The sequence below is a fragment of the Epinephelus fuscoguttatus genome, linkage group LG16 (assembly GCF_011397635.1).
Source record: "Epinephelus fuscoguttatus linkage group LG16, E.fuscoguttatus.final_Chr_v1".
Classification (NCBI taxonomy): Eukaryota; Metazoa; Chordata; class Actinopteri; order Perciformes; family Serranidae; genus Epinephelus; species Epinephelus fuscoguttatus.
This window is the reverse complement of record NC_064767.1, coordinates 40,842,164-40,869,115: the sequence shown is the minus strand read 5'-3', so window position 1 is coordinate 40,869,115 and position 26,952 is coordinate 40,842,164. Positions and strand designations below refer to the sequence as shown.

At 39.7% G+C, this 26,952-nt stretch overlaps 1 protein-coding gene across 2 annotated transcripts in view; it reads left to right on the top strand.

The window, feature by feature from the left end:
• pitx3 (paired-like homeodomain 3) overlaps positions 1-24,409 on the top strand; it is a 38,238-nt gene extending 13,829 nt beyond the window's left edge. Inside the window, exons 3-4 of one of the 2 annotated variants that reach the window (XM_049601261.1) lie at positions 12,645-12,850; positions 20,839-24,409. In XM_049601261.1, the coding sequence (XP_049457218.1) occupies positions 12,645-12,850; positions 20,839-21,408 (776 nt within the window). In that variant the 3' untranslated portion in view covers positions 21,409-24,409. The remainder of the gene's footprint in view (positions 1-12,644; positions 12,851-20,838) is intronic. The other variant, XM_049601260.1, reaches the window with a different exon arrangement.
• The last annotated feature ends 2,543 nt before the right edge of the window (positions 24,410-26,952 follow it).

The window sequence follows — 26,952 nt, the reverse complement described above, 5'->3', positions numbered from 1 at the left end:
ATTTGAATAAAATAAAGGAATGTTCCTCTTTTGCGAAAATAAGAATAAACCCATCTAATAATGTGGTTAAACCTTCTGTAAATAAAAACCTACACATGGTGGGTATTCTATAAGCCCACTAGTATTTTGAGATTTAATATGTTCAAATGTCTTTTCGTCCAGAAAATAATGAATAATTAAATGTTTCAGTATTTATCCCTCCACAATTAATTGCTGGCTGTGTGGAAATAATTTGTACAAATTTAAATGTATTTGTACAGTTACAGAGACCTTTACTCTGATAATGAATCGAAATAACTTGTATTTTCTCCAGTATTTTCCCTCTGAAATCAGATAAACAATACTGACGGAATATTAGTCCTGAATCCACGATGGATTTGATTTGAAAGATTATAAATGCATTTCTTACAGTTTATTGTTGGCTTTTGTTCTCCTTTATAACGAACAAAAATACAAGCTCAAATCTGGACTGGACTATGCTGATGTGTAATGTGGCTGCCACACCTTACCACACCAAGCTGACGCCCATGCCACAGGCATGGACGTGTTCTATCTCACACCCATGAGTGAATGACCTGAGTGTGTCTCTTTAGAAGAAGCTTTGTATCTGAAAAAAAGGTGCAGCTCCTGTAAAAACTGACTTTGATTTTACCCGTGAGAGCAAGTTTGGCAGCCAGCATTTCAGAGCTCTCACCTGGACTAAATATGTATGTGATAGTCCATGTAGTCTCTCAGTCATGACAGCTTTTTTTTTCTGTGAACATAATCTGAATTATGCTGTTTTTCCACATGCTGAAAAGTGATTTTGTTAAAAGCCTCTTGGAGTTGTTTTTCTGATTAAAGCTCTCTGAGAAGCTGACCTGGAACGGCTCTGTCATGTCGGCACATTATCAGTCAGATTGCTCCTATTGTTGGTCAGCGCGCCACTCTAAAAAGGACTGCCCTCTCCTCAGTATTGTGTTATAGACTTTGGCCTTAAGTGACAGCTTACCCAGTGTCAGTTTACTGCCAGATAACAGCCTCGGCCTGGCCCTTATTGGTTTTGCCGGCGGCCCTGTGGAGCCTCTTTTTAAACCCTGCTGATCATTTCGAACTGCTCCGAGAGCTAAGCCCTCGCCAAACAGAGCCCAACTTGCCCCAGTCACAAAAGCCTGATCCGCAGGATTAGCTGGCCAACTAATTTCACTTCTTTCTGTGAGGTCCTCAAATTGCGGGAGTCAGATCTGGCAGAGAAAAGCCCTGGCAGACATAACATGGATGTGTGGTCGTTTAAACTCACTGTGCTGGGGGCCAAATGCAATCACTCACTGCCCCTGCACATCTATGAATGCAGTGCAATGCAGTGTTTGAAATCATTCTCTCTTGGCGATGTCACACCCATGCTTGTTATTTTCCAGCATGTGGGATGGAGGGATTTCAGATGATGTTTGATCTGACGATATCCAGTCAGTTTCAGCAGGGGTTGGATAGTACTGCTCTGCTTCTCTATCCAGAATTCAGCCAGTTAGACTCTACTGGACCTCTGCTTTTAGGTGCTTCTTGGCAAGTTCGAGTGTGTATAAAGGCTTTTATTTAATGCAATGAATTAAATGACAATTCCCTAATAATAATTCCCTAGAAAGAAACTAATAAGTTACTGTTATTTCTTAGTTTCTTTTGAAGAACTATGAAATCTGGTGGTAATTATAAGGAAAGTGGATACAGTGTTATAAATCCATGTCCATTAAATTAACTTCAGTTCATTTCTACCTGTCTCTATGGTCTTTTACTCAAAGCTCAATGGGCCAGGTGAAACTCAACAGACAGAGCACAGAGTTCAAGAATTGTGGAGAATAAAATTTCCAGTTAAAAGAGAATAGTCATTATTGTAAATTCTAATAAATATTTAGTTTAAAGTGATTGCTTTTCAATTATTAAGCTTGGGTGGAATTCTTTCAAGGCTAATTTCCACAACAATTCCAGATATGACGTGCAAATTACTTTGAGTGTGTTGGTTGTTGACATTCTGGGATGCCGTGTCAACTTCAGCCTGTTAGATGCAACTACTTCCAATACCTTAACTTTAGTAATTGTCCAGCCACGTTTTCCCGACTGGCTGTGTGTCATGCTTACATGAAAGGACAGCTTCACTGATCAAGCGCTGATTTTCGACGACTTTGGGGTGAGACTAGGTTGACTAAATACATTTAGTGTAGTTAAGTAAAAAGGTTGAGGTACTTAACTTCAGTTCTCCCATTTGATACTACTCTATACTTTTACTCCACAACATTTCAGCGTGAACTATTGACAGCAGCAGTAATTACTATAGACTTTTTTTTACATTAACTTCAACAATGATATGAACACCTCTTCCACCACCTGGTTCTTACAAACTCAGATAAATTATTGTGTGAACACAGAGTTAAGAACACACCTCTCTATAATTAGCACTAGAGTACACTACCTTGATATCACCCACTGGTCTCTGGACTCCCATGTCGAAGCCTCCAGTTCGTCATTTCAGCTGTCGCCATCTTGTTTTTTTGGAACCAGAAGTGATCTGACTGACAAACTGAGGACACTATCACCAGACAGATTGTCATTTAATTATGTGTGACCTTAAGTCTTTATAAAATGTAAATGGGTGAGTTATGCATAGTTTTCATGAATGTTGAAATTAGCTATAGAGACCAAAAGTGGTTTTTGTGTCAGGCTGAAAACATGTTTATTTCTGCTGTAAATCTAGACATTTTAACATGGGGGTCTGTATGGACTGACTGAATTCTGGAGCCAGCCTCAAGTGGTCATTTAAGCACTGCAGTTTTTAGCACTTCTGTGTTGCCTTCATTTTTTAGCATTAGAGGTTGCCGCTTGGTGAATATATTCTTTTTGGTAAAAAGCTGAGAAAGTATGTACAATATAACATTCATTCTGTTACTTTGGATCTTTTGATTGTGCAGGAATGCCTTCCTTTGTCATATATCTGGACAACATGGGTCAGCAAAGCCACTGGGAGTACAGTATTTGTAGACTTTAGTTTTTAGTACTTTTCAACTTCAGTTCAAAAGATTTGTTAGATAAGCAATTAAATAGTAAGTAATTAATATAGTTGCATTATTAATTACATTTTAATGGGGTAACTTGTAATTTTTAATATATTAAATTTCAAAAGTAACTTTTTGAACACTGAGCCAATATGACATCATCTTGAACATCTCCATCTTGGATTTTTGCAGCCATAGGTGACCATATTTGGATGAGTTGGTGGAGGTCTAGAGAAGGAAGAGGTGGATCTCACTGAGAGTCTGAAGACACTGTCCATATATTACAGTGGATAAATACAAATTGTGCATTTCATGGGAAAGCATGACATTTCTAACATAGTTGGTACATACCTTAAGATTTGACCTCTGAGGGGTGTGAGAGGTTAAATCCAAGATGGCTGCCAGTCCATCAAGTCTGATGTTAAAACTCATTTATTTTTAAACTAAACATTGTAGGAAAACATTTAAGGTGTCATTTCCAACTAAGCTGGGGATGCCCATTCATTTGGTCATACTTTTCAGATCCCCAGAACCAAAAAATCAAATAAGACAATGGTGTTCAGATGAGACATATGTTGAAAATCTGGACTCATTTCATGTTTTTGTAACAGGTGGTGCAGGACAGGAAAGTCACCCTGAAAACATTTGTGTAGTGTTATCTCCCCTGAATAGCATTGCTGCATACAATTTACATGTGTCACCCACACCTTTGGGTGAGGAAAACATAAACAGTTTGCATGCCAAATACACTAATCTGCAAATTTCAGATGATGAAATATCCATGGTTACTCATAAACTGATGGCATATATCCATCCATCCATTTTCATCCATTTATCCGGGGTCGGGTCGCAGGGGCAACCCCCCAAAGCACCCCAGACATCCCTCTTCCCAGCAACGCTTTCCAGCTCCTCCTGGGGGGACTCCCAGGCATTACCAAGCCAGATGAGATATATGATCCTTCCAGCGTGTTCTGGGTCTGCCCCGGGGCCTCCTACCAGTGGGACATGTCCAAAACACCTCCAGCGGGAGGCACCTAGGAGGCATCCTGATCAGACGCCTGAACCACCTCTACTGACCCCTTTCAATGTGAAGAAGCAGCGGCTCTACTCCTAGCTCCCTCCAGATGTCTAAGCTCCTTACCCTATCTCTAAGGCTGAGCCCAGCCATCTCATGGAGGAAACTCATTTCAGCCACTTGTATCTGCGATCTCATTCTTTTGGTCACTACTCAGGGCTCATGACCATAGGTGAGGGTTGGGACATAGATGGACCAGTAAATCGAAAGCTTCACCTGCGACTCAGCTCCCTCTTCACCACAAGCTCATGAGTGTGCACGAGTGAGGATAGAATGGCATATATTAATGGCAGATCACAGCAGATCAAACAATGTGGTGATTTTTCACCAGTCAGTAATCTATAGTATGGTTGCTGATGGAATTTTGTCCCATTTTTCCAGCCACTGTCTGTTGATGATGGAGGCATTAACCTGTGGTGTAATCTATTTAGTGCTGTCAAGTTAAAGACATATGTGCCAGTGAAAGATTATGAATGCATGCAAAGAGAAATAAAAACCAACCCCAGATCTCCTTTGACATTTTCACCACTGTATGCAGTTACAGTTTACATCCATGCCTGTTCAGACTAATATGCAGCCAAGGCAGTAGACAATACTTCAAATATAGATGTCACTGAAAAGAAGTTAAACATTCTAAAGCATGGATGCTTCATACGCATCTTCCCCTCAGCAGCACAGAAGATCTGTACAGTCAGCACATATTCAAGATAGACACCCAAGATTAGTGTCACCAATTTACTATCTATCCAAATGCCTTCCTTCTGTTCCTGAGATATAATACTGAATAATGGCCAGAAAAGTGTTTTTGCAGAGCATTATGATGTCACAATGATGTTAACCCTCAACCTTTTGAAGATATGGGATAGATTCGAGCAGCGCAACCTGAGGTGCACTCAGTTTAGTGCTAAGATGGGTGTGGCAGCTCAGCAGGGAGAGGTGTCGACAGATCCAGCTTGGCGCAGTGACAGTTTCGTGCTAAAAGGCTTCGCTGAAGGTGTGCTAAAAGCTCGCCAGCTGAAACCAGGTCTACTGTCAGCGCAGGTGGAGTGCAGCCAGTGTAAGCCGAAGTTTAGCTGACCGGTGGACAGTGCGCACACGTCACCAAAACCTCACAGGCAGGTTTCCAGAATGTCAGGCACAAAAAAAACACTATTCGATGCAACTATCTGCAATCAGCACATAAATGTGTCTCTATATATCGACTGTCCCGTCACATCTGATGTCAGATCAAAGGGGATTGGCACCATTTGGCACTCGTAATGGAAACTCAACCTGATTTGATTAACACAGCTGCAAACTAATGAGTTCACATCCCTCTCAGCCAACCACAAACAGCCACAGCATCAGATAGGGAGTATATATTCAGCATCTGTCATCTTAAAAAAGTGAAAAGAAAAGAAACACAGTGAGACTGCGAGAGAGAAAGAGAGAGCATGCGCACGAGAGACACGCAACATTGATTTACAATTGTGGTGACCTCCTCCCAGGCTACCTTTGCATCATCAGCCCGTGGAGGTCTGCTGGCAGTTCCGTATATTCGGACACTGTGAGCTTGGACCTCCCGGACCAAAACATCAGTTTCCTCCTGGGAGAAGTTTGGCCGTCTGACACTGCTGCTATCTTCTGCCATGGTGAATTGAGTGAACTCTCATCACGCCTTCGTGCGGCGCATTTAAAGGCGAGGAGAGGGGCTCATTTGATTGGTGTGATGTGTGTAAAACCCACTCCATGCCTTCTCTCCTCCCTCTTTCTGACTTGCGCAGGTAGGAGGGATGGAGGTGGGAAAGAGGAGTAGCTGCGCCAGGCACACAGTGTGCCAAACTTGGAAAATCCGCCTGGCCACACCCAGTTGCGCTGTGCCCCCGCCTCGCCCGGTCTGCGAAACTAGAGCCCTTAGTAGTTGATGTTGAAGTTCCTCATACAGCAGCAAAACCCTACATTGGTTGCTTTGCACACCCAACAAAATGATGTTTGCATGAACAGTGCAGACAGTCTGATGTACAACATTTTAAAGTAGCACATATTATATCAGTTTAGAATGTTTATTGTATGAGTGTGTGACTTTCAACATAGTAAAAGCAGTGATTTACAGACTACCATCTTGTCCCATGTCTTTGTTTAAAGAACATTAAGGAGAGTTACTTGATTGGCTGGATCCACTAAGTAACACGATTACCATCATGGGAGATTTCAATGACGACATTTGTAAAACATCAATAACCTGCAAATATATAACAGACAAAGGGCATGTTTAGGTTGTCAAAGAACCTACACAGAAAAAGAAATGTAGTCATGTGTATGTGAAAATGACAGAATGATGTAGAATCAGTAGTGTTGCAGACATATCAATGATCGTAAGAGGACCGTTTGCTATATTACATGAAGAACTTTTACAGTGTTTAGGGAGAATAACCCCAGAATTTTAATAACTGTAGGTTTAACTCCTGTGTTCTGCTTTGTTTGGCAGAGGACACAGAGAGAGGGTTCAGAGAAAGAAGAAGATATACTTTATTAATCCCTGAGGGGATATTCATTTTTTTTTACTCTGTTGTCATATACACACAGGCCCAAAATACACACACATGCACAAACAGGACCTATATATGCATTACATGGACAGATGTCAGAGTGAGGAGGCTGCCTTGGACAGGCGCCCCAAGCAGTTGGGGGTTAGGTGCCTTGCTCAAGGACCTCTCCAGCTACCAGTCCACACTCCATATTTGGTCCATGTGGGGACTTGAACTGGCAACCCTCCTGTTTTTCACATAACCATATTCAATTTTTGTTAATAACGTTATTGCCGGGGCGGCACGGTGGTGTGGTGGTTAGCACTCTCGCCTCACAGCAAGAGGGTTGCTGGTTCGATCCCGGGCGTGGGAGCCCTTCTGTGCGGAGTTTGCATGTTCTCCCCGTGTCAGCGTGGGTTCTCTCCGGGCACTCCGGCTTCCTCCCACAGTCCAAAGACATGCAGATTGGGGACTAGGTTAATTGGTAACTCTAAATTGTCCGTAGGTGTGAATGTGAGCGTGAATGGTTGTCTGTCTCTATGTGTCAGCCCTGCGATAGTCTGGCGACCTGTCCAGGGTGTACCCTGCCTCTCGCCCGATGTAGCTGGGATAGGCTCCAGCCCCCCCGCGACCCCCAAGAGGATGAAGCGGTTAGAAGATGAATGAATGAATGAATGAACGTTATTGCCTCTATGAGTTCCTGTATGTTTTTTAATGTGTGTTCAATGTGAAAAATGAATTAACAAATTTTTCTTTTCCTGTATTACAACAGCATTTATAACTAAAACATGTATTGACAAACACTAAGAAATAGCACTGCACTAATTACAAAAACAGTGACGCCACTTGGGGTTCATTTGCAGATTTCAACTGATTGCTTACTTTTTTGGTAAATTTTTACCTTAACAATGACATTAATGCATTTTCATTGAATTCTGTCAATCTCAAATGAATGGGCATCCCCACTTTGGTTGGAAATTAAGCCTTTTTTCTATACTGAATTATTCAAAATTAAAGGCCTTTGTACATTAGACCTGGGGGACTGGTGGCCATCTTGATTTTGACATCTCACAGCCCTTAGAGGTCAAATCTGACTTCTGAATCTGAAAATAAACTTCATGGTCTGTGTTTACTATGCTAGAAATGTCATGCTTTTCACACAAAATGCACTATTGTTACAATATGAGAGCTTATCCGTAGCACTAATAGACAGCCTGAACCTTGACGTGGCCACGCCCTTAATTATAGATAACTTTAAGCCTTAATAAAGTTTATCGGGTCAGTTATATAAAAATTCACCACCTTTACAGTTGTAACTAATGTTGAAATTAGCTATAGAGACCAAAACTGTTTTTGTACCAGGCTGTAAACCTGTTAATTTCTGCTGTAAAGTTGGGCATTTTAACATTGGAGTCTATGGGGATTGACTCGCTCTAGGAGCCAGCCTCAATGGCCATTAGAGGAGCTGCAGTTTTTGGTACTTCCACACTGACTGCGTTTTTCAGCTCAAGAGGTTGTCGCTTGGTATTCAACTGCCTGTAGACCCTTGGTCCACTGTACGGCACTTAGTTAGTGGTAATTTGATTGACTGCAGATATATTTGTTAAAGGGTCAAGGGCGTAGGATTTAGTGGCGTCTAGTGGTGAGGTTCTCCAGCATGCCAAGTGTGAAGGAGAACTATAGTGGTCAACATGAAAATGTGATAATGCAAAATTGCAAATGGCCCTATCCAGAGTCAGTGTTTGGTTTGTCTGTTCTGGGCCACTGTAAAAACAACATTGCAGAGTGCGTGGGAGAGGACACGCTAGGTTAAATATTAAGTGTAAGTGTTTTATAAGTGTTTTGCAGGTTGCAAACATGAGGCCCACCGTGCTGCTACTCAATCAATCAATCAATCAATTTTATTTATAAAGCCCAATATCACAAATCACAATTTGCCTCACAGGGCTTTACAGCATACGACATCCCTCTGTCCTTAAGACCCTCACGGCGGATAAGGAAAAACTCCCCAAAAAAACCCCTTTGACGGGGAAAAAAAACGGTAGAAACCTCAGGAAGAGCAACTGAGGAGGGATCCCTCTTCCAGGACGGACAGACGTGCAATAGATGTCGTACAGAACAGATCAGCATAATAAATTAACAGTAATCCATATGACACAATGAGACAGAGAGAGAGAGAGAGAGAGAGAGAGAGAGAGAGAGAGATGCAGGTAATGACAGTAGCTTACAACAACATTAATGAAAGTAATAATATTATAGTTATGGTTCTGGCTACTGTGGTACAATATGTTGAAAGTATGTATTAATATCTGGCAGTATACATTTGTGACAATAGTCATATGTGTAAAATAACAGTAGAAGTATGAGTAATGACTAATGATGGCAGCAGCAGCAGCAGCAGGAGGCATCCGGCAGGACCACGGCAGCAGCACAACCACACACGTCACGCTGTCCAGGCACCGCTGCGATACGAGTTAATCTGAGAGACAGTGGAGCACAAAGGCTCCGGAGAAGAAGCCGAGTTAGTGACATCCAGAATGGCCGAGTTAGCAAGATGCAGTAATAGAATACGAGAGAGAGAGAGAGAGAGAGAGAGAAAGAAGGAGAGAAGGTGCCCGGTGTATTATGGAGGGTCCTCCGGCAGACTAGGCCTAAGTCAGCCTAACTAGGGGCTGGTACAGGGCAAGCCTGAGCCAGCCCTAACTATAAGCTTTATCAAAGAGGAAAGTCTTAAGTCTAGTCTTAAATGTGGAGACGGTGTCTGCCTCCTGGACCGCAACAGGAAGATGATTCCACAGGAGAGGAGCCTGATAGCTGAAAGCTCTGGCTCCTGATCTACTTTTGGAGACTTTAGGGACCACGAGTAACTCTGCATTCTCAGAGCGCAGTGTTCTGGTGGGATAATAAGGCACTATGAGCTCTCTAAGATATGACGGAGCTTGACCATTTAGAGCTTTATAAGTTAACAGTAGGATTTTAAATTCAATTCTGGATTTTACAGGGAGCCAGTGCAGAGAAGCTAAAACAGGAGAGATATGATCGCGTTTCTTAGTTCCTGTTAGTACACGTGCTGCTGCATTCTGAATTAGCTGGAGAGTTTTTAAGGACTTATTAGAGCTACCTGATAATAGAGAGTTACAGTAATCCAGCCTTGAGGTAACAAAAGTGTGGACCAATTTTTCTGCATCTTTTCGGGTCAGGATAGGCCTAATTTTCGCAATATTACGCAGATGAAAAAATGCAGTCCGTGAGGTTTGCTTTAAATGACAATTAAAAGACAAATCTTGATCAAATATTACTCCGAGGTCTCTTAAGGTAGTGCTAGAGGCCAGAGCAATGCCATCTAGAGAAACTATGTCATCAGATAAAGAGTCTCTGAGTTGTTTGGGGCCAAGAACAATAACTTCAGTTTTGTCTGAATTTAACATCAGGAAATTGGTGCTCATCCAAGTTTTTATGTCTTTAAGGCAGTTATGGAGTTTAGTTAATTGATTGCTTTCTTCTGGCTTCATCGATAAATACAACTGAGTATCATCCGCATAACAATGGAAATTTATAGAGTGATTTCTAATGATGTTACCTAAAGGAAGCATATATAGAGTAAATAGGATTGGTCCAAGCACAGAACTCGGAACTCCAAAACAAACTTTAGTACGTAAGGATGATTCATTACGAACGTCAACAAATTGAAAACGATCAGATAAATAAGATTTAAACCAGCTTAGTGCTGAACCTTTTAGGCCAATTAAATGATCCAGTCTCTGCAGTAGAATTTGATGGTCAATTGTGTCAAACGCCGCACTAAGATCTAATAAAACAAGTACAGAGACGAGTCCTTTGTCTGAAGCAATCAGAAGGTCATTTGTAATTTTAACTGGAGCTGTCTCAGTGCTATAATGCACTCTAAATCCTGACTGAAATTCCTCAAATAAATTATTATCCTGGAGAAAATCACACAGCTGGTCTGCGACTACTTTCTCAAGGATCTTTGACATAAAGGGAAGATTAGATATTGGTCTATAATTGGCTAATAGTGGGCTTTTTTAGTAGAGGTTTAATTACAGCTACCTTAAAAGACTGTGGTACATAGCCTGTTAATAAGGATGTATTGATCATATCTAATATATGAGTGTTAACTAAAGGAAAGACCTCCTTAAGTAGCCTAGTTGGGATGGGGTCTAAGAGACACGTTGATGATTTAGATGAAGAAATCACTGTGGTCAATTCATGAAGAGAAATTGGGGAGAAGCAATCTAAATATATATTAGGTTTTACAGCTGTGTTTGAGGTTAGATAGGTACTATCTGAAGGCAGGAGGTCATGAATTTTGCCTCTAATAGTTAGAATTTTGTCATTAAAAAAGCTCATAAAATCATTACTGCTAAGGGCTAAAGGAATACAAGGCTCAATAAAGCTTTGACTCTCAGTCAGCCTGGCTACAGTGCTGAAAAGAAACCTGGGATTGTTCTTATTGTCTTCTATTAGAGCTGAGTAATAGTTTGCTCTGGCATTGCGGAGGCCCCTCTTATAAGTTTTGAGACTGTCTGTCCAGATTAAACAAGATTCTTCCAGTTTTGTTAATCGCCAATTCCTTTCAAATTTTCGCGATATTTGTTTTAACTTACGGGTTTGAGAGTTATACCAAGGAGTGAATTTTCTTTGCTTTTTTAACTTCTTTTTAAGAGGAGCTACAGAGTCGAGTGTTGTTCGCAGCGAGCCTACGGTGCTATCAACAAAATGATCAGTTCGGGAGAGGTTAAAGTCAGCACGGGAAACCTCTGTTACTGAAGGTATTGGTATTGAATTTAACGACGAAGTAATCTTTTCCTTAAATTTTGCAACAGCACTATCTGATAAACATCTAGTATAGTAACTGTTGCTGAGTGGCGTGTAATTGAGTAAAAAGAAATCAAAAGTAATGAGATAATGATCCGATAACGAGGGATTCTGTGGAAAGACTTTTAGGTTATCAATTTCAATTCCATACGTCAGAACTAGATCGAGGGTATGGTTAAAACAATGAGTAGGTTCATGTACACCCTGACTGAAGCCAATGGAATCTAATAATGAGGTAAACGCGGTAGCCAGGGAGTCATTATCAACGTCGACATGAATGTTAAAATCGCCTACAATAATAACTTTATCCGATTTAAGAACTAGACTGGATAAAAACTCTGAGAATTCAGATACAAATTCAGAATACGGGCCAGGAGCACGGTACACTATAACAAATAAAAGTGGCTGTGAGGTTTTCCAGGTCGGATGTAAAAGACTGAGAACGAGGCTTTCAAATGAATTATAATCTAGTTTAGATTTAGGGCTGATTATCAGACTAGAGTTAAAAATGGCTGCAACTCCCCCTCCTCGGCCGCTGCCATTGTTTACCAGCTGTAAACTTGTTTTCGCAACCACCACAGAAGGCCTGCCTCTAAAATCATTTGACTGGACAATGGAAAAAAAGCAGAGATGACGTGGAGCACTTTTCTTCTCTGAGTTGAAGTTTTTTCAACTCAAGGAATTCAGAGTGCACCGGCAAAAACATTAGGTGCCTAGAGGGCAGAAATGCGAGGTGTGTAGCAGCACAAAAACAGCGTGCAAAAAGCTTCAGTGTCATTTAAAACAATTGCAAAAAGGTGCTTCCAGCTATATGCTATGTATATATATATATATATATATATATATATATATATATATGGTGTGTGTGGGGTCAGTTGGCACCCACAGCTTCTTTTTGTCTCCCAGAGTGTAGTGCAATGTGACAATAAACTGATGAACAAAATCAGCACACATCAGTTTGTAGGTGTAACAACATATTTCTCCCCTTGTTTAATAATGACGTGCCTTAAAACCAATGACACTGAGATATTCCACATCTACAATGTATGCATTTCTATAATCTTTAAGTACAGTTATCTTTAAATGACCCAGTGATGCATTTTGTTCTCATTGGTGTAACTTGTTATTTTGCATACTCTCATCTATCTTTCCACTGAAGCTGCACTTCCCAGTATCCTTAAAAAATTTTTTTTCCTTCTGTAGACACAGAGAAATCCCACCAGAACCAGCTGGATGAGTCCAGTGCTGAGGACGGCTCTCTGAAGAAGAAGCAGCGGCGGCAGAGGACTCATTTCACTAGTCAGCAGCTCCAAGAGCTGGAGGCCACCTTCCAAAGAAACCGCTATCCCGACATGAGCACCAGAGAGGAAATTGCAGTGTGGACCAACCTCACTGAGGCACGAGTCAGGGTGAGTACACACACTCTGCCATGGTCCCACTGGAACCGAGAACCCTGATCATATCTTTATTACAGCAGGTGATTTCAGTGATGAGCTCCTCCTCTCTGGTTGAAGGTGTGCTAAGCAACACAGCACAGTGTAGTTTTAGTTAAAGGTGTTGTTGTGTTTAAGCTGCCCCTAAGTGGCCAAAAAGACTGCTGATACATGTTTAAAGCTTTTTTGATGCTTTAAAGATAATAGGGATTGTTTTTTAAGTTAGATCGAATCTGTTGATAACCAAAATTTTAATCAGATTTCAAAATCTTAATCTGGCTATTATCACACAAACCTAAGAAGAAATATAGACAGAATTAAAGGTTATAGTCAGCCAGTGTAATCAGTTTTGTTCGTACTTTACAAGAGCTAGCTTAAAGTTCAGTTCTCACAGATTAAAATGAACTTGTTCCTGTTCATAGTTCGCAATTGTATTTTGAACTAAGTTCAAAGTCCTAAAAAATGGACTAGTTTACATCTATTTCTTCTATTTTTAATGAGCTGCTCTAAGCTTTTTTTTTTTTTATAAAACTTTCCCCAACCTGTCCCGTCTATCCCCAGCCCCAGTTATTACCAATGCCCACTTCCCAAATGAAATGAATGATTGTATACTGAATCACAGACATAGATGACATTTGAAAGACAAGAAGAACCACTGTGAGTATATGTTTTGCCACTTAACCTGGTCAGAATCCAGTTATGTAAAAAATTATTATTATATTGTAATGGTGGACTTCTACTCTAAATGCACTCATAAATAATTTGCAAAAACAAAAAGTTATGATTGGTTGATTAGGGTTTTTTTAGTAGTCTTAACAGACCTTCAACAAAAAAGATGCATTTATTAATTTTAATAAATGGTTTACTCATTTCAGTGATAAAAGTGATACTTTAAAAGAAATTGCACATTATATTTTGTATTGTATTTGTCGTCACGACTCAACCTATCCTAACTTTTTTTTTTTTTTAAAGTATCTCCAGAAAACAGTATGTTGAAAACTAAAATAAATAAATAAAATAAATGTTTTGTGGGGGCGGCACGGTGGTGTGGTGGTTAGCACTCTCGCCTCACAGCAAGAGGGTTGCCGGTTCGATCCCGGGCGTGGGAGCCCTTCTGTGCGGAGTTTGCATGCTCTCCCCGTGTCAGCGTGGGTTCTCTCCGGGCACTCCGGCTTCCTCCCACAGACCAAGGACATGCAGATTGGGGACTAGGTTAATTGGTAACTCTAAATTGTCCGTAGGTGTGAATGTGAGCGTGAATGGTTGTTTGTCTCTATGTGTCAGCCCTGCGATAGTCTTGCGACCTGTCCAGGGTGTACCCTGCCTCTCGCCCGATGTAGCTGGGATAGGCTCCAGCCCCCCCGCGACCCTCAAGAGGATGAAGCGGTTAGAAGATGAAATATTCTGTGGACATAATCAATAAATTCCTCATAAATTCAAATGCCCCAAAGCGAGCTGGTACGGGCTCCACCACTGGCTTCATTACAGCTGTTACAAGAGAAAGATGTGCTATGATTTTAGCTTTGCAGAACACACCATTTAGAGAAAGCAGTACTGGAGGAAAAAAGAACAGGACTTTGCAGCTGTCGGCTTGTGATCTCACCCCTTGGTAATGATTTCTTGTGATCAACTTCAACTTGTTTTTTTTTATTTAGACCAGGTGGGCACAATTAATTTGCATTTTAATGTGTTTTTTTTTCATTGGAAACTGTACTGATTTGTTTATAAACGTCCTTCAAATGTCTGGCTTCAGCAGTACTAGTAGCTGTGGTGTCTATTGTACCATTAGCATTAGCTGTGTTGGTGTTGTGTTGTGTCATTGTAATATTAGTTGTCATGAGAGTGACCCCTGCTAAAGCACAAGTTCATAAGTTGCAAACTGAACTCTTTTAGTGTGTTTAAAGCCAATCCCAACCATTTTTTATAGGCCTCAGTTACTGTATATTCTATACATAAGTTTACTGTGATGTAACTAGGGAAAAAATTATCCAATATAATACCTAAATGGTTAGAGAATAAAAGGGCAAAAACTTTCCATGAAGTGTCCTACTAAAGATTTAGTTCACACACTAAATGTAAATGTCAAAGGTGCAGCAGGGTGGCCACACCCAGTGGTTTGGTCATTGTAACTATATGGAGCAGGAGGACACAGATTCTGATGGATGATAAAACAATCGCTGGCCTGCCTTAGTAGTGGATCAAATTAATGTTGGCTGGATGAAAGGTCACATAGCACACACTCTTGGTTGTTATTTTGAAAGGACAACAGACTACACATGGTCTCGTCCTTAATGTCTCTCTGTGGCCTGTCCAACCCCTACATGCAGGCAGATTAATACATGCCCAAAATACTTCACCTGTCAGCTTGATTCACGTGATTTGTCACAGAGCTGCTGTTAATCATCAAAGCTGCGACATGATGGAACAAAGTGACAACACTCAGTCGATGGTCCTGCAGTGGAGAATGTTGCCTGCTATACAGACTGTAAAGATCTACAAAGCAACTGTGTGATTTTAAAAATTACTTTACTTGACTTGACTCATTCATTTTGAATGTGTGTTAGCCTCCAAGCTGCTGAAAAGACAGCAATGACTAGCTAGAACACAACCGAAGAGTGTTCTGCAGCTTTGCAGGCATCATGCCAAGGTGACACACCATTCACCATCCCCTCCACGTCCTGATGACAAAGTCAGCTCAGATATTACACCCCTTTAGAAACCTTGATATGATGCGAATGAAACGTACAAATGTAACATATTTGTGATTTGCAGAAATGTATGAAACATTTTCTTCTGGCAGCTGGGCTTATGCCAGAGACCGGCACAAATACATCAAATAGTATCTTGTCACAAATTACAAATACTCATTTTCAATGAATGAATATTACATACACTGAAAAGTATTGTATTTCATATCTCCATCTGCTGGTGGGCCATCACAATAAGAGTATGCATGTATAATATGATGTTAACTCCACTACAGAAGAGACTTTATGATCACTAAAATTAGGTGGGGAAAAAAGTGGTTATATCGATATTGGTTATTTGCCAAATAAGTTGTAATATATTGGCATATTGGATACCGCCAAAAAATCCAATATCGTGCATTTTATGTGTAGCATAATGTGATGATGTCATTGCATGTGGACAATGTGATGGCACAAAAGAAAAAAGTCTTAGCTTTCTGCTGCAGAAAGAATAAATGCTCTGCTCCTGAAGTTTTTTTTTATTTTTTATTTTTTTATTTTGGACTGATTTTAATCAGGATTATAACTTTTCAGAAGGTTAAATATTTCAAATACTCAAATACGAGCCCTTAAAGTATTTTGTTACAAATTACGTCTTACTTTTTGTGTCCTGCAAAATTCAAATTACAAAATACTCAAATGTAACTAATACGTTTTTTAAATATATTCAGTGACCATACTGCCTATCTCTGGCTGACCCAGAGATAGGCAGTGTTCTGGTCTACAGCCCTGCTAATGGCAGTGCTGTGGCACAGCAGGGCTTTGACTGACACACATTTATTTAAATACCTTGGTGGGTGGTAAAAGTTAAGCAATGTAGCTCCACTATCATTTCCCAACAGTTTCATCTAGCTATACTAACAAGTATCATCTATTATGGAAAAAATTATTGTAGAAGTAGGCTACAAGTAGCCCATTATGGTATATTAAGCAACCAACTTACCCATACGACGCTGGCATATGTTCAATTGCAGTTTTTCAGCATTAATCTTTTTATGCATGATTATTCCTATAATATCTGAGAAAACATATCACAGTAAGGTTAAGGTAATTAATTAAATTTATATTAACAATCAATCAAATGACTGTGTGTGATGTAAACATTAAAATGAATACAAATATGAAAATAAAATAATAATATGACTGATGAATGTTATGGACCTCTATGTCTGCATGTCATGGAAAGAGGTTTGCTAGCACGTGAATGAGGTGATAATATATCAGGTGTTGTGTTTACAGCCTTTTACACCAGTGGCCAAAAAATTAATAAATACATGTCTAAGGTTCGGCAATGTGTTACTTCCACACCCTTCACTTTCCTTACTAAATGTCTTCATGTCTTCACTTCATGCGTAGATTGGACATTATTCCAACAGAGACTGGACTGATATCAAGGGCCATGTCACAAAAATGAAAAATTATTTTTGCATATTTTAAAGGTGATGTTGTGTAGTGGAAGCCCTTATGATATGCTGACATCACCAAGAATGCTTAACCTACATTTGAAATGAGTGCCAGAGTTATCTACATTTCTCCATCAGGAGCTGGGAACCTCAAACATGTCATTCAGAATACAGCATGCCTGTTGGGATGTCTCATTTTCTGAGCCACTGACAGGCAATATACTGTACTTAAAACACATCACTAACAGAAGTCTTGATTCTTTGATTTCAATTTACATAAAATATATATCAATGCTTTTTTTTTTTTAAAAAAAAAAGTAACTTGATCTCCTTCTCGTTCAGTCCTGACCATTTCACAGTTTGACATATGAATGTGGCTGCAGTTGAGCCAGTAAATAACCTTGACATTCAGCCTTTTCACAAACCTTCAAACAGCATTGCCTTTGAGTCAAGGTAAAGATTGGATAGCTTCTGTCCTCAGGCCTGGGGTTTCCCCTACTGTCACTGGGTGGAATGGAAAACTCAGAGTCATGCACTTTATGCTCATATTAATGGTCAACAGCATTCTGTTACTATAATAACAGAGGGTTGGACGATACACAGCATGTATGCCAAGGAAGCAGAGCGGCGGCTGAGTATCAACAAAGAAAAGGCCTGTAAAAGTTTCATGGCGATTAAAGGAATAAAACATTTGATGGCAAATTATTTTAGTGCAAAGCAAACGCATGCAGATGATAAGGAGACTTTTTGTCCTCATCTGTCTAATTCAGAGCCAAAGTTTGTCCATAACTTTACACCAAGAGGAACTTTGCATAGTTTTCATTTCTAAAAAGCTTCAATTTACATTTTCCACTAAAGCTTTAATCCATTTAATATCTTTCAAATATAGGACCACAAAATGACAAATGTGAAGATTGCCCTTCCCTGACATTTCTTTCATTGAGATCTCACTATTCAAATAAGTCAATGATTAGTTTTAATAAGCCTTGCCTAATATAACTGTTTGATGATACACTTCAACTTACTTTCTGGGATCATTATGTCTTTCAAAAAATTCTAGAGACATATGCACACAATATTACTGAAATGACTTTAGATGGATAGGATACTCTAACTGGATGTGATTTAGAATTAGAGTTTATTGACTCCTGACACTTTATGACATTTGAAAATAACTTCTTCAGTCACTGTATTTTTTTCTTGTGTGCAAAAATAACATAAGACCATATAAGAGATGAAATATCTCGTGCCTCATAATAACAAGTGGGCAAAATGGTTGGTCTGCTACTTAAGCATTACTGTCCAGGTCAGTGATTTTACTCACAACTCCATATGTCAGCTTTCAAACTTACCTTCCTAGCAGCTTTTAATGGTGTGTGTATGTGTGACTGAGTGAGGCCCACAATTACAATTCAACCCCTATTACCTTGACAGATGCACTACTGGCTTCATAATTACAGAGGCTTACTGTACACATAAGTTTACTTTTGTAGTTTTGGCCATCGTTCCTACTGTGCTCATCAGTTACAGTAGAGATATACAAAAGCTGCCAGATCACAACAACCAGAAAAACTGCTAAATTTCCATATTTATTCCTTAAAGGAACAGCAAGTAGGGTTTAGGGGGATGTATTTGCAGAAATTGAATATAATATAATAAGTATGTTCTCTTTAGTGTATAATTACCTGAAAATAAGAAATGTTGTGCTTTCTTCACCTTAGAAAGAGCTGTTTATATCTACAGAGCAGGAGTGGGTCCTGGTTTATGGAAATCACCTTGTTGCACAGCCAGATTTCTACAGTAGTCCAGAACAGACAAACCACCACTGGCTCCATATTGGGATATTCATGTTTTTGTGTCAGCCACTGTAGTTAGAATCCCATCGGTAATGAGCAGCATTGGGAAGACGCTTATTTGTAACATGAAACTGCTTTATTCAATGTTTTTACTGGCCTAACTTATGCGGTCAGTTTGTTTTGGAGAAGAGACCTCTGTGGATAATTCAGCTCCCTGTAAAAACCTCCTGAATGTCTGACTCTTATCCGAGAAAAAAGGTGAGCAGACATTAGCAGGTTCTAGCGGCTAGCGGCTTGTCCCTGACGAGCCAGTCTGCGTCAGAGGTACACTAATTTGTAATGTGAAACTGCTTTATTCAGTCTTTTTACAGGATTAATTCACCTGGTCTGTTTACAAATAGATGTTATTTATTATGAAGGATCTGTTTTGTACATGGAGAACAAAATGCTGTCAAGTGGTTCAACCAGACTGACAACTAAAAGAGACAAAGATCCCTCTGAGCAACAGCTGAATAAGAAGAGAAGAAATTAATCACTGATCAAAGAAACTTAAAGCTTAGCATCAGAATGTGAACAGATTTAAAAAGGAACATGTTCCTGTTTCACTGTCACTGCAAGTACACTATAATGCCTATAACCAGTGTATAGGAGTAACCAGTTACATGTTACAGAGGTACATAATGAAATTACAAAATAAATCAGCAAAACCATGTTGACATTTCAGCTGCATTGCCCAGTTTAAAACATTTGATAGGTAAGCAATCAAAAACCAATCAAAGGTTTTAAGTTAAATTGCTTTGATGAAGTAATTAAAATATACATTATTTATTACATTTTTTAACAGGGTAACTAGTAATCTGTAATGTATTACATTTGAAAAGTAACCCTCCCAACACTGCCTTTAACAAGCTGGAATGAACAGGCAACATTTTGCTTTGACAAACCTCCTCTTCAAACTTCACAATAGAAACAGAAGGTTAGTCTGGAGTTAGCACTGTTAGAATATCAGCTTAACATACTATGAATGAATGGATGGATGGATGGATGGATGGATGGATGGATGGATGGATGGATGCATGGATGGATGGATGCATGGATGGATGCATGGATTGATAGAAGGCATACTACTGGTTATTTCACATCAGACATATTATTATTATTTTTTTTTGTCTTTTCCCTCAACACATTCTCACTCCAACCTTATCACAGATCAATGTTTGGTCATGGACTTTCCATGTCGAGTTATGACGTGCAAGGTACCCTGTGTGTATTCTGGTTGCCGTGTCAACTTCTGCCTGTTGCATGCATTGTCTGTTTTCAAAATACACTTCCTTTTTCACATTTAGTCGCTTTCAAAATAAATGCACTATGTCAGTACAACACCATGAATTGACATTTTTTTCCTTCAACAACAAACGCACGTGGTTGGGTTTTGAAAAAAAGAACAGGGTTTGGCTTTACAATCTTATGGGAAGCGAACAACGACCTGCCAAGTGAAAGTTGGTGGTTGTTCAACCCATCCACCTGCACTACCAGGATTTCTGTTGCCTTAACTTTAGTTGTTGTCCTGCCGCGTTTCTAGTATCATGCTGATCTGCTTTTTTTTGTTGATGTCTGATGCCAGAAGTCACTGACCAAGTGCCAGTTTTCGACAACTTTGGGGTGAGACCTGGTTGTTTTCCTCTGTGCTCTTCTCACTGCTTCGTGGTGGGCTGGGCTCAGTTTGAAAAAGATGATGTCACATACCTCTGACCAAACTATACCCACAGTCCTGATTAGTTTTTGAGTTTTAAACTTTTAAATAATAAATAATACCTAACAATATATTTTTTGTTGTTGTTTGTTTTTTAAAAAACTAATTGCGACTGTTTTTAGTCATACATATTTTATGTTAACAAGGGAAAACTTGAGGTCTAAAACAAAGCCTTTAATGCTTTAAGGGAAGCATCAGGTATCAAAGAGGGTTCAGGAAATAGATTGAACACTGAAATGACTTTTTCTGCCTTTGGCTCCCCTAGGTGTGGTTCAAGAACCGCCGTGCTAAGTGGAGAAAGCGGGAGAGGAACCAGCAGGCAGAGTTATGCAAAAATGGCTTTGGTGCCCAGTTCAACGGACTCATGCAGCCCTATGATGACATGTATACGGGCTACTCCTACAACAACTGGGCCACCAAGAGCCTAGCAAGCAGCCCACTCTCCGCCAAGAGCTTCCCATTCTTTAACTCAATGAATGTAAGCCCCTTGTCATCCCAGCCCATGTTCTCTCCCCCCAGCTCCATCCCCTCCATGAACATGGCCTCTAGCATGGTGCCCTCAGCGGTGGCCGGGGTTCCCACTACGGGGCTCAACAACTTGGGCAACCTCAACAACCTCAATAGCCCTACTGCGCTCAACTCGGTGGCAGTGACTGCAGCCACATGCCCCTATGCCACCACGGCAAGTCCCTACATGTACAGAGACACCTGCAACTCCAGTCTGGCCAGTCTGCGGCTCAAGGCCAAGCAGCACACCAACTTTGCTTATCCAGCAGTGCAGAATCCTGTGTCCAACCTGAGCCCCTGCCAATATGCTGTGGACCGGCCGGTATGAAGAAGAAACGCAGATGACGACCCCTGACCCAACTGACCAGCTGTAAGTTACTATTACCCCACTTCACATCTCTTCAGTTCCATCTCCAAACTGCCAGATGTGGTGCAGACTGGCCAATCATGTTTTGATGGTACACAAAGAGAATAATCTTCAAAACTGACATAACAAATAGATATGCCCAGATGGACCACCGCACTTCAAAGGAATTCTTTCCAGTTTGTGAGACTTTGTTGCTGAACTGACCAACTGCTTCAAAGGATTTCTAAAGCTTATATCCATTATCATTTTTTTCCTTCTTTTGAATTGCATGATTAGTGTAAATATAGAATCCAAGAGTAAATAAAACATGGAATCTTCAACTGGACTGGTGGTCAACATCTTGGCCCAAAAACATTAAAAGTGATTTCTGCTGCCGTTGCAGGAAAAGGGACCTGTGGTTGTGATGCAAGAGAAATGGAGAATGTATATAATGGACATTTTTTTTGTTTTGTATGTGACAAAAAATATATGAAAACGTACTTCAAAGATGAGAAAAGCATGTTCATCAAAATCAAAGGCCCTAGGTTTATGTACTATGAGCACATCTTTTAGGAACTTTAAACTTTGTTGTGAATTTTTCTCCCCTTGGAAGGTCATTGGTCAAAGTCATCTTGGATGGGCAAGAGGAGGGCAGTCCTGGAACGTGAACATAACCTCAAGTGGTTTAACACAAAAACAACAATTTACTCATACATATACTCATACACATACCAGAACATCAGCAAGATTTTTCAAGTAAAACTCTAAAAGCCATTAAGTATATAGATTTGTGTGGTGTTATTCCAAGGGAGTCCATGACTGTAAAAATGTATGTAAGAGTGCAGTTGTCATAACAAAAAACAAAACAAAAAAAGAAACTTTTTTTCCTGGTGTAGCCTGCTTTGTCTCATTAAAGAACCAATTAAAGGATCTGTTTTTATGAACTACAGATGGACTTTGGCACTGAACGGAAAAGTAAACATCCATTCATATCTGTAATCTACAGCCTACGGCTTTAGTTGAGTGACATAGACCAAAACATAATGTTCTCGCAACAATGAGCACAATGTCATGGAAACCCCGAATCACTTCCATGGCAACACTTACGCAATGATGAAGGGGAGTAGTAGGCTGGAGGGAGAGAGGTGGGGAGATATAGATGTTCCTGATGGCTGCTCAGTGATATGTTTGACCTACACTCTGAGTGGTAACCACAGGCTATCCAGTAACACAGCAGGAATTCACAGAGGCTGAGGCTGAAGCAGGGCCAGGATTACATAAGAGCTTCAAGGAGCGAGGTGTCCCAGCGGAGCCACAAACAAGGGGTTAGCAGCCCATCAATCCCCATAAATGTTTATTGCTCTGACATTTCAACTGTTGTTGTTGTTGTTTTTTTCACACTGATTTCTAGGTAAATTCTACAAAGTCAAATTTGAAATCACACAGCTTTTCTCAAATGTCTCGTCATGAGGGTGGAAATGTTTCAACATTTAGATTACATAACACTGAAATTCTGCTGCTAAATTTACCACACAAATTCTTCTATTGCCGCTTATAACCACCGGTCATAAAATATCTTTTAAAGCAGCAGTTCCCAAGAGATGGGTTGTGGTCCAAAAGTGGGTCGCTGGTCCATTCTGAATGGACTGCAAATGACTTGCAAACATGTCAAGTTTGAAAAAAAAAAACCTTTATTTTGAAGTGCAGTAAATTTCTGTTGAGGTTTTATTTGGAATGCTGTTTCCTGCTGTACAGTGAGTGACTAGCGGACATGAACTTGACAGAAACAGCAAGCTAGCTCGACAACACAGCCAAACGAAAGTATGACGCTGAATATATTTAACTGTGTGGACATTAAACTAATGACTAAAGAGAAATCTTGTCCTTGTGGCTGGGCCAGTTGGGAACCACTGCTTTAAACAATTGTTGAACAAAGAGGAAAAAATAAAGGAGAAACTACATTTTTAAAAAATAAGTTTAAAAAGTACAATGTGTTTTGGCATATAAAACATGAACATTAAAAGAAACAATAGACTGGCAATTAATATTCATTTTTGACCTGGCAATTAGTGCTTTCACATAACAATACAGTATATCAACTCCCCTCACTCACTCCAAATTTAATTGTGAGGCCAAAAAATTGTATTGTGTAAACCAGGGGCATGCAACATTTTTTAGGGCAAGGACCCTTTAGCTGAGAGAGAGACAGAGCAGGAACCACCCATCAGGCATTTTCCAAAGGGGGCCCTGATATTTGGTGAGGTATTCTGACTTAGATATTCAGGCTGCATTCCACCTCACGTTAACATTGTCGGTAGCAAAACTGTAGGTAGCAAAAAGGCACAGTACCAAAATAATGAAATAAGATGATAAAGCATTGTCATGAAAAAATATGGACTTTTAACAGATTGAAAAGATTCGACAACATTCTGAAAGAAAACAAAAATCTGATAACTGTCTATTTTTCCTATTATTATCTTATAATTACATAGGGCTCTCCAGGAGACTTTCTAAGACATTGTAGAGCATTTTGAAAACAGAGTTACAAAGTGCTTTACATGTCAATAATTAAAACAGACAAGGCATGTAAACAACAACTTTTAAAAGAACTGATAAAAACACTTTAGTGTATAAAAACAGAGGAAGTAAAAGACAGTTTAAATGAACTTAAAACTCAAGTAAAATCAGGAAAGGCTTACTGATAAAAGTATGTTTTAGGAAGGGACTTAAGAGATCACTGAATCAGCCAACCTGATTTCCTTGGGCAGACTGTTTCAGAACTTCAGGGTACTAAGATGTCATAGATATAGCTGGGAGAGAGACCACGAAGAGCCTTAAAGAGCCTTTAAGTAATCAGTAAAATCTTAAAATCTATTGTAAAACATATTGGGAGCCAGTGTAAAGTAGGCTAAAACTGGAGTGATGTGATCAAGGTCTCTTGGTTCTGGTTAAAATCTCTCAACTTAATTTTGTACAGTTTGGAGTCGATTAATAGATTTTTGATTCAAACAAGAGAAGAGATTGTTGTAGTAATTCAGGCCTGAAAAGATGAAGGCATTCAAAATTGTCTCAGTGTCTTTAAAAGTTAAAATGGATCGTATTTTTGAAATATTTCTAAGATGATAAAAACATGATTGCACAAGCTTTGTGATATGCTGCTCAAAACTTAAATTACTGTCAAACCAGTAATTATTTCAGGCCCGTCAAAGAAAGTGTTACCTGACATGAAAGTCTGAGTGCTGTCTCAAAGCCCTCTCTGTCTTACTTTTGATTGAGAAATAAAAAATACTACAGGATGAATACTGGCTCTAAAGATACTTAAATCAGCATAAAACAAGTTGTCAGTTTTAACTATAATGTATATCTGATAGTAGCTAACACCTACACATCATTAGAAAATTAGAAAATCTCAGTGTCATCAGTGGCAATGATGGTCCCGCTGCAATCAAAAACATATACCAAGAGAGACTTAATCTGAGAGTGGAGCAATGAGTTAGAATGACTTGACCCAAATCTCATGCTAATAATACAGTGTAGGTTTTCTGTCAGGGAAACCTACTGTGTTCCAAATTCATACTACAGACACATTCTGAGCAACAGCAGTTCTGTCTTCAGTTCTACCAATTCTCATGTTTTAATTTTGGTTGAAGGATAATATGCTCCTGCAACATGTAATTTTTAACCCTCTGAGGCCCAGACACACTAAACCGACACCAAAGCATCAAAACTAGTGGCTTGGAAGGCCAACTGTTTAGTCACCTCACATTGCCTTTTTTCTTGGCCAAACAGTTGCACCTAAACACATCACAAAGACTACAGCCCTAGGCTAACTTGCATGTGTGTTCTGTGTACAACAGGACAAATTCAAAACTCTAGTTGGCTATTTAGCACATAACCAACACAACACAATGTTGAAAGAACAAAGGATATTTACTGTGTGCTAGCAAACAATAACACAAACATTTACAAACGACGGGCACCACCGTCTCTAACACGATTCAACATGCTGAATCAGCAGAAAAAAAGCCAACAAGTGCCGACTAGTGCCAACCAAAATTAGAGCAACAGATGCTCATCAGTGGCCCGACAATGACCAACAGCCAACCATCAGCTTGGTGTGCCAAGGGCCTTACACTCAAAAATAATAATAATACATTTTATTTAATTTATAATAATTTTTTTTATAGTTTGAAATGCACATTCTGTAAAGTGAAGCTGTGTCATTGAAATTCAGTTGAGGCCATTCAAGAACATCAGTGTCGAGATGATCCATGTTATATCCAAGATGGATGGCACTGACCAGAGAGCTGAAGAATCAGAAAAGGTTAAGTCAACCACATATATTGGCAAATTGATATATCAACCAAAAAATCCATTTCAGATGTTTTCAGGCTTTAGATGAAATGTATTTCTACTTAATCAGATACAGAGTTATAGAGTGTTATTGTATCAAATAAAGGCCTAGCGAGAGAGAGACCATTTTCAAACTCAGAAAGAAGCAGCGAGAGCTTTACAAATCAACTTGCTTATCCAACAGCAGCTATTCTCCTGGTGGACCCGACACAAACCTATTTTGTGGAGTTAGGTGAAGTGGTCACAGTGTGTGCTCTTCACTGCCACATTGCTAAAGAATCAATATTCCACCGGAGGGGAGATGTGAGCCGGTCCCTGATGTTCACTCACAGTGCAAAACTACAGCAAGCGAGGAGAGAGCACAGGCTGTGGTCTGGAAAAAAATACACAAGCATAGGAAGGTCTAATGATTACCTCAGAGAATATGGAGGAGAAAATAACAGATGGAGGAATTAGAAGTGGAGATATTTTAAGGAACATACATGGTTCTGCAACACACAGGTCTGTTGTAAGATATATTTTAACATCATATTGCAGATATGGAATATTTAGTACATATAATCTTTATATGACCTTTGGATTATTAAAATTGAGTATTATGTCATTTTATTGAAATTAATAATGACACATGCAAAACATAAATGAGTAAAATAATAATTAACTGTAAAATGTTATGCATTTGTACAATTTTCACAGTCTGTCTGAAGCGTTTCTAGTCTTAGCAAGCTGTCAGAGGACTTTACAACACAGACACCATTCACTTATTCACACACACTGGTGGACAAGACTACCAAACAAGGTATTATCTGTTAAATGAATGAACATTTCCATGCACACTCACACAGAAATGGCAGTTTTGCCGCTTTACTGGATGCGGCTAGTTTGTCCCCTGGACACACCTTAGTCAAGCTGCTGCAGTGGCTGCAGTGATGGAAAATAATGACACTACTGCCCCCACAAGTCAAAAGTAATATGCATCTTGTGTCAAACGGAATTAAACCATCACCAAAGTTTGAGCTACCACCTACGAACTGAGCATACAGTTTCAGCTAATCAGACTAATGCCAGCGGGCAACCATGTCACTTAACCCAACAAAGCACTATTTTGGAAAGTGCAAATCACCCGAGACCTGTGGATGAAACTAAATCAAAGAATTTCACTACAGAGCTTGC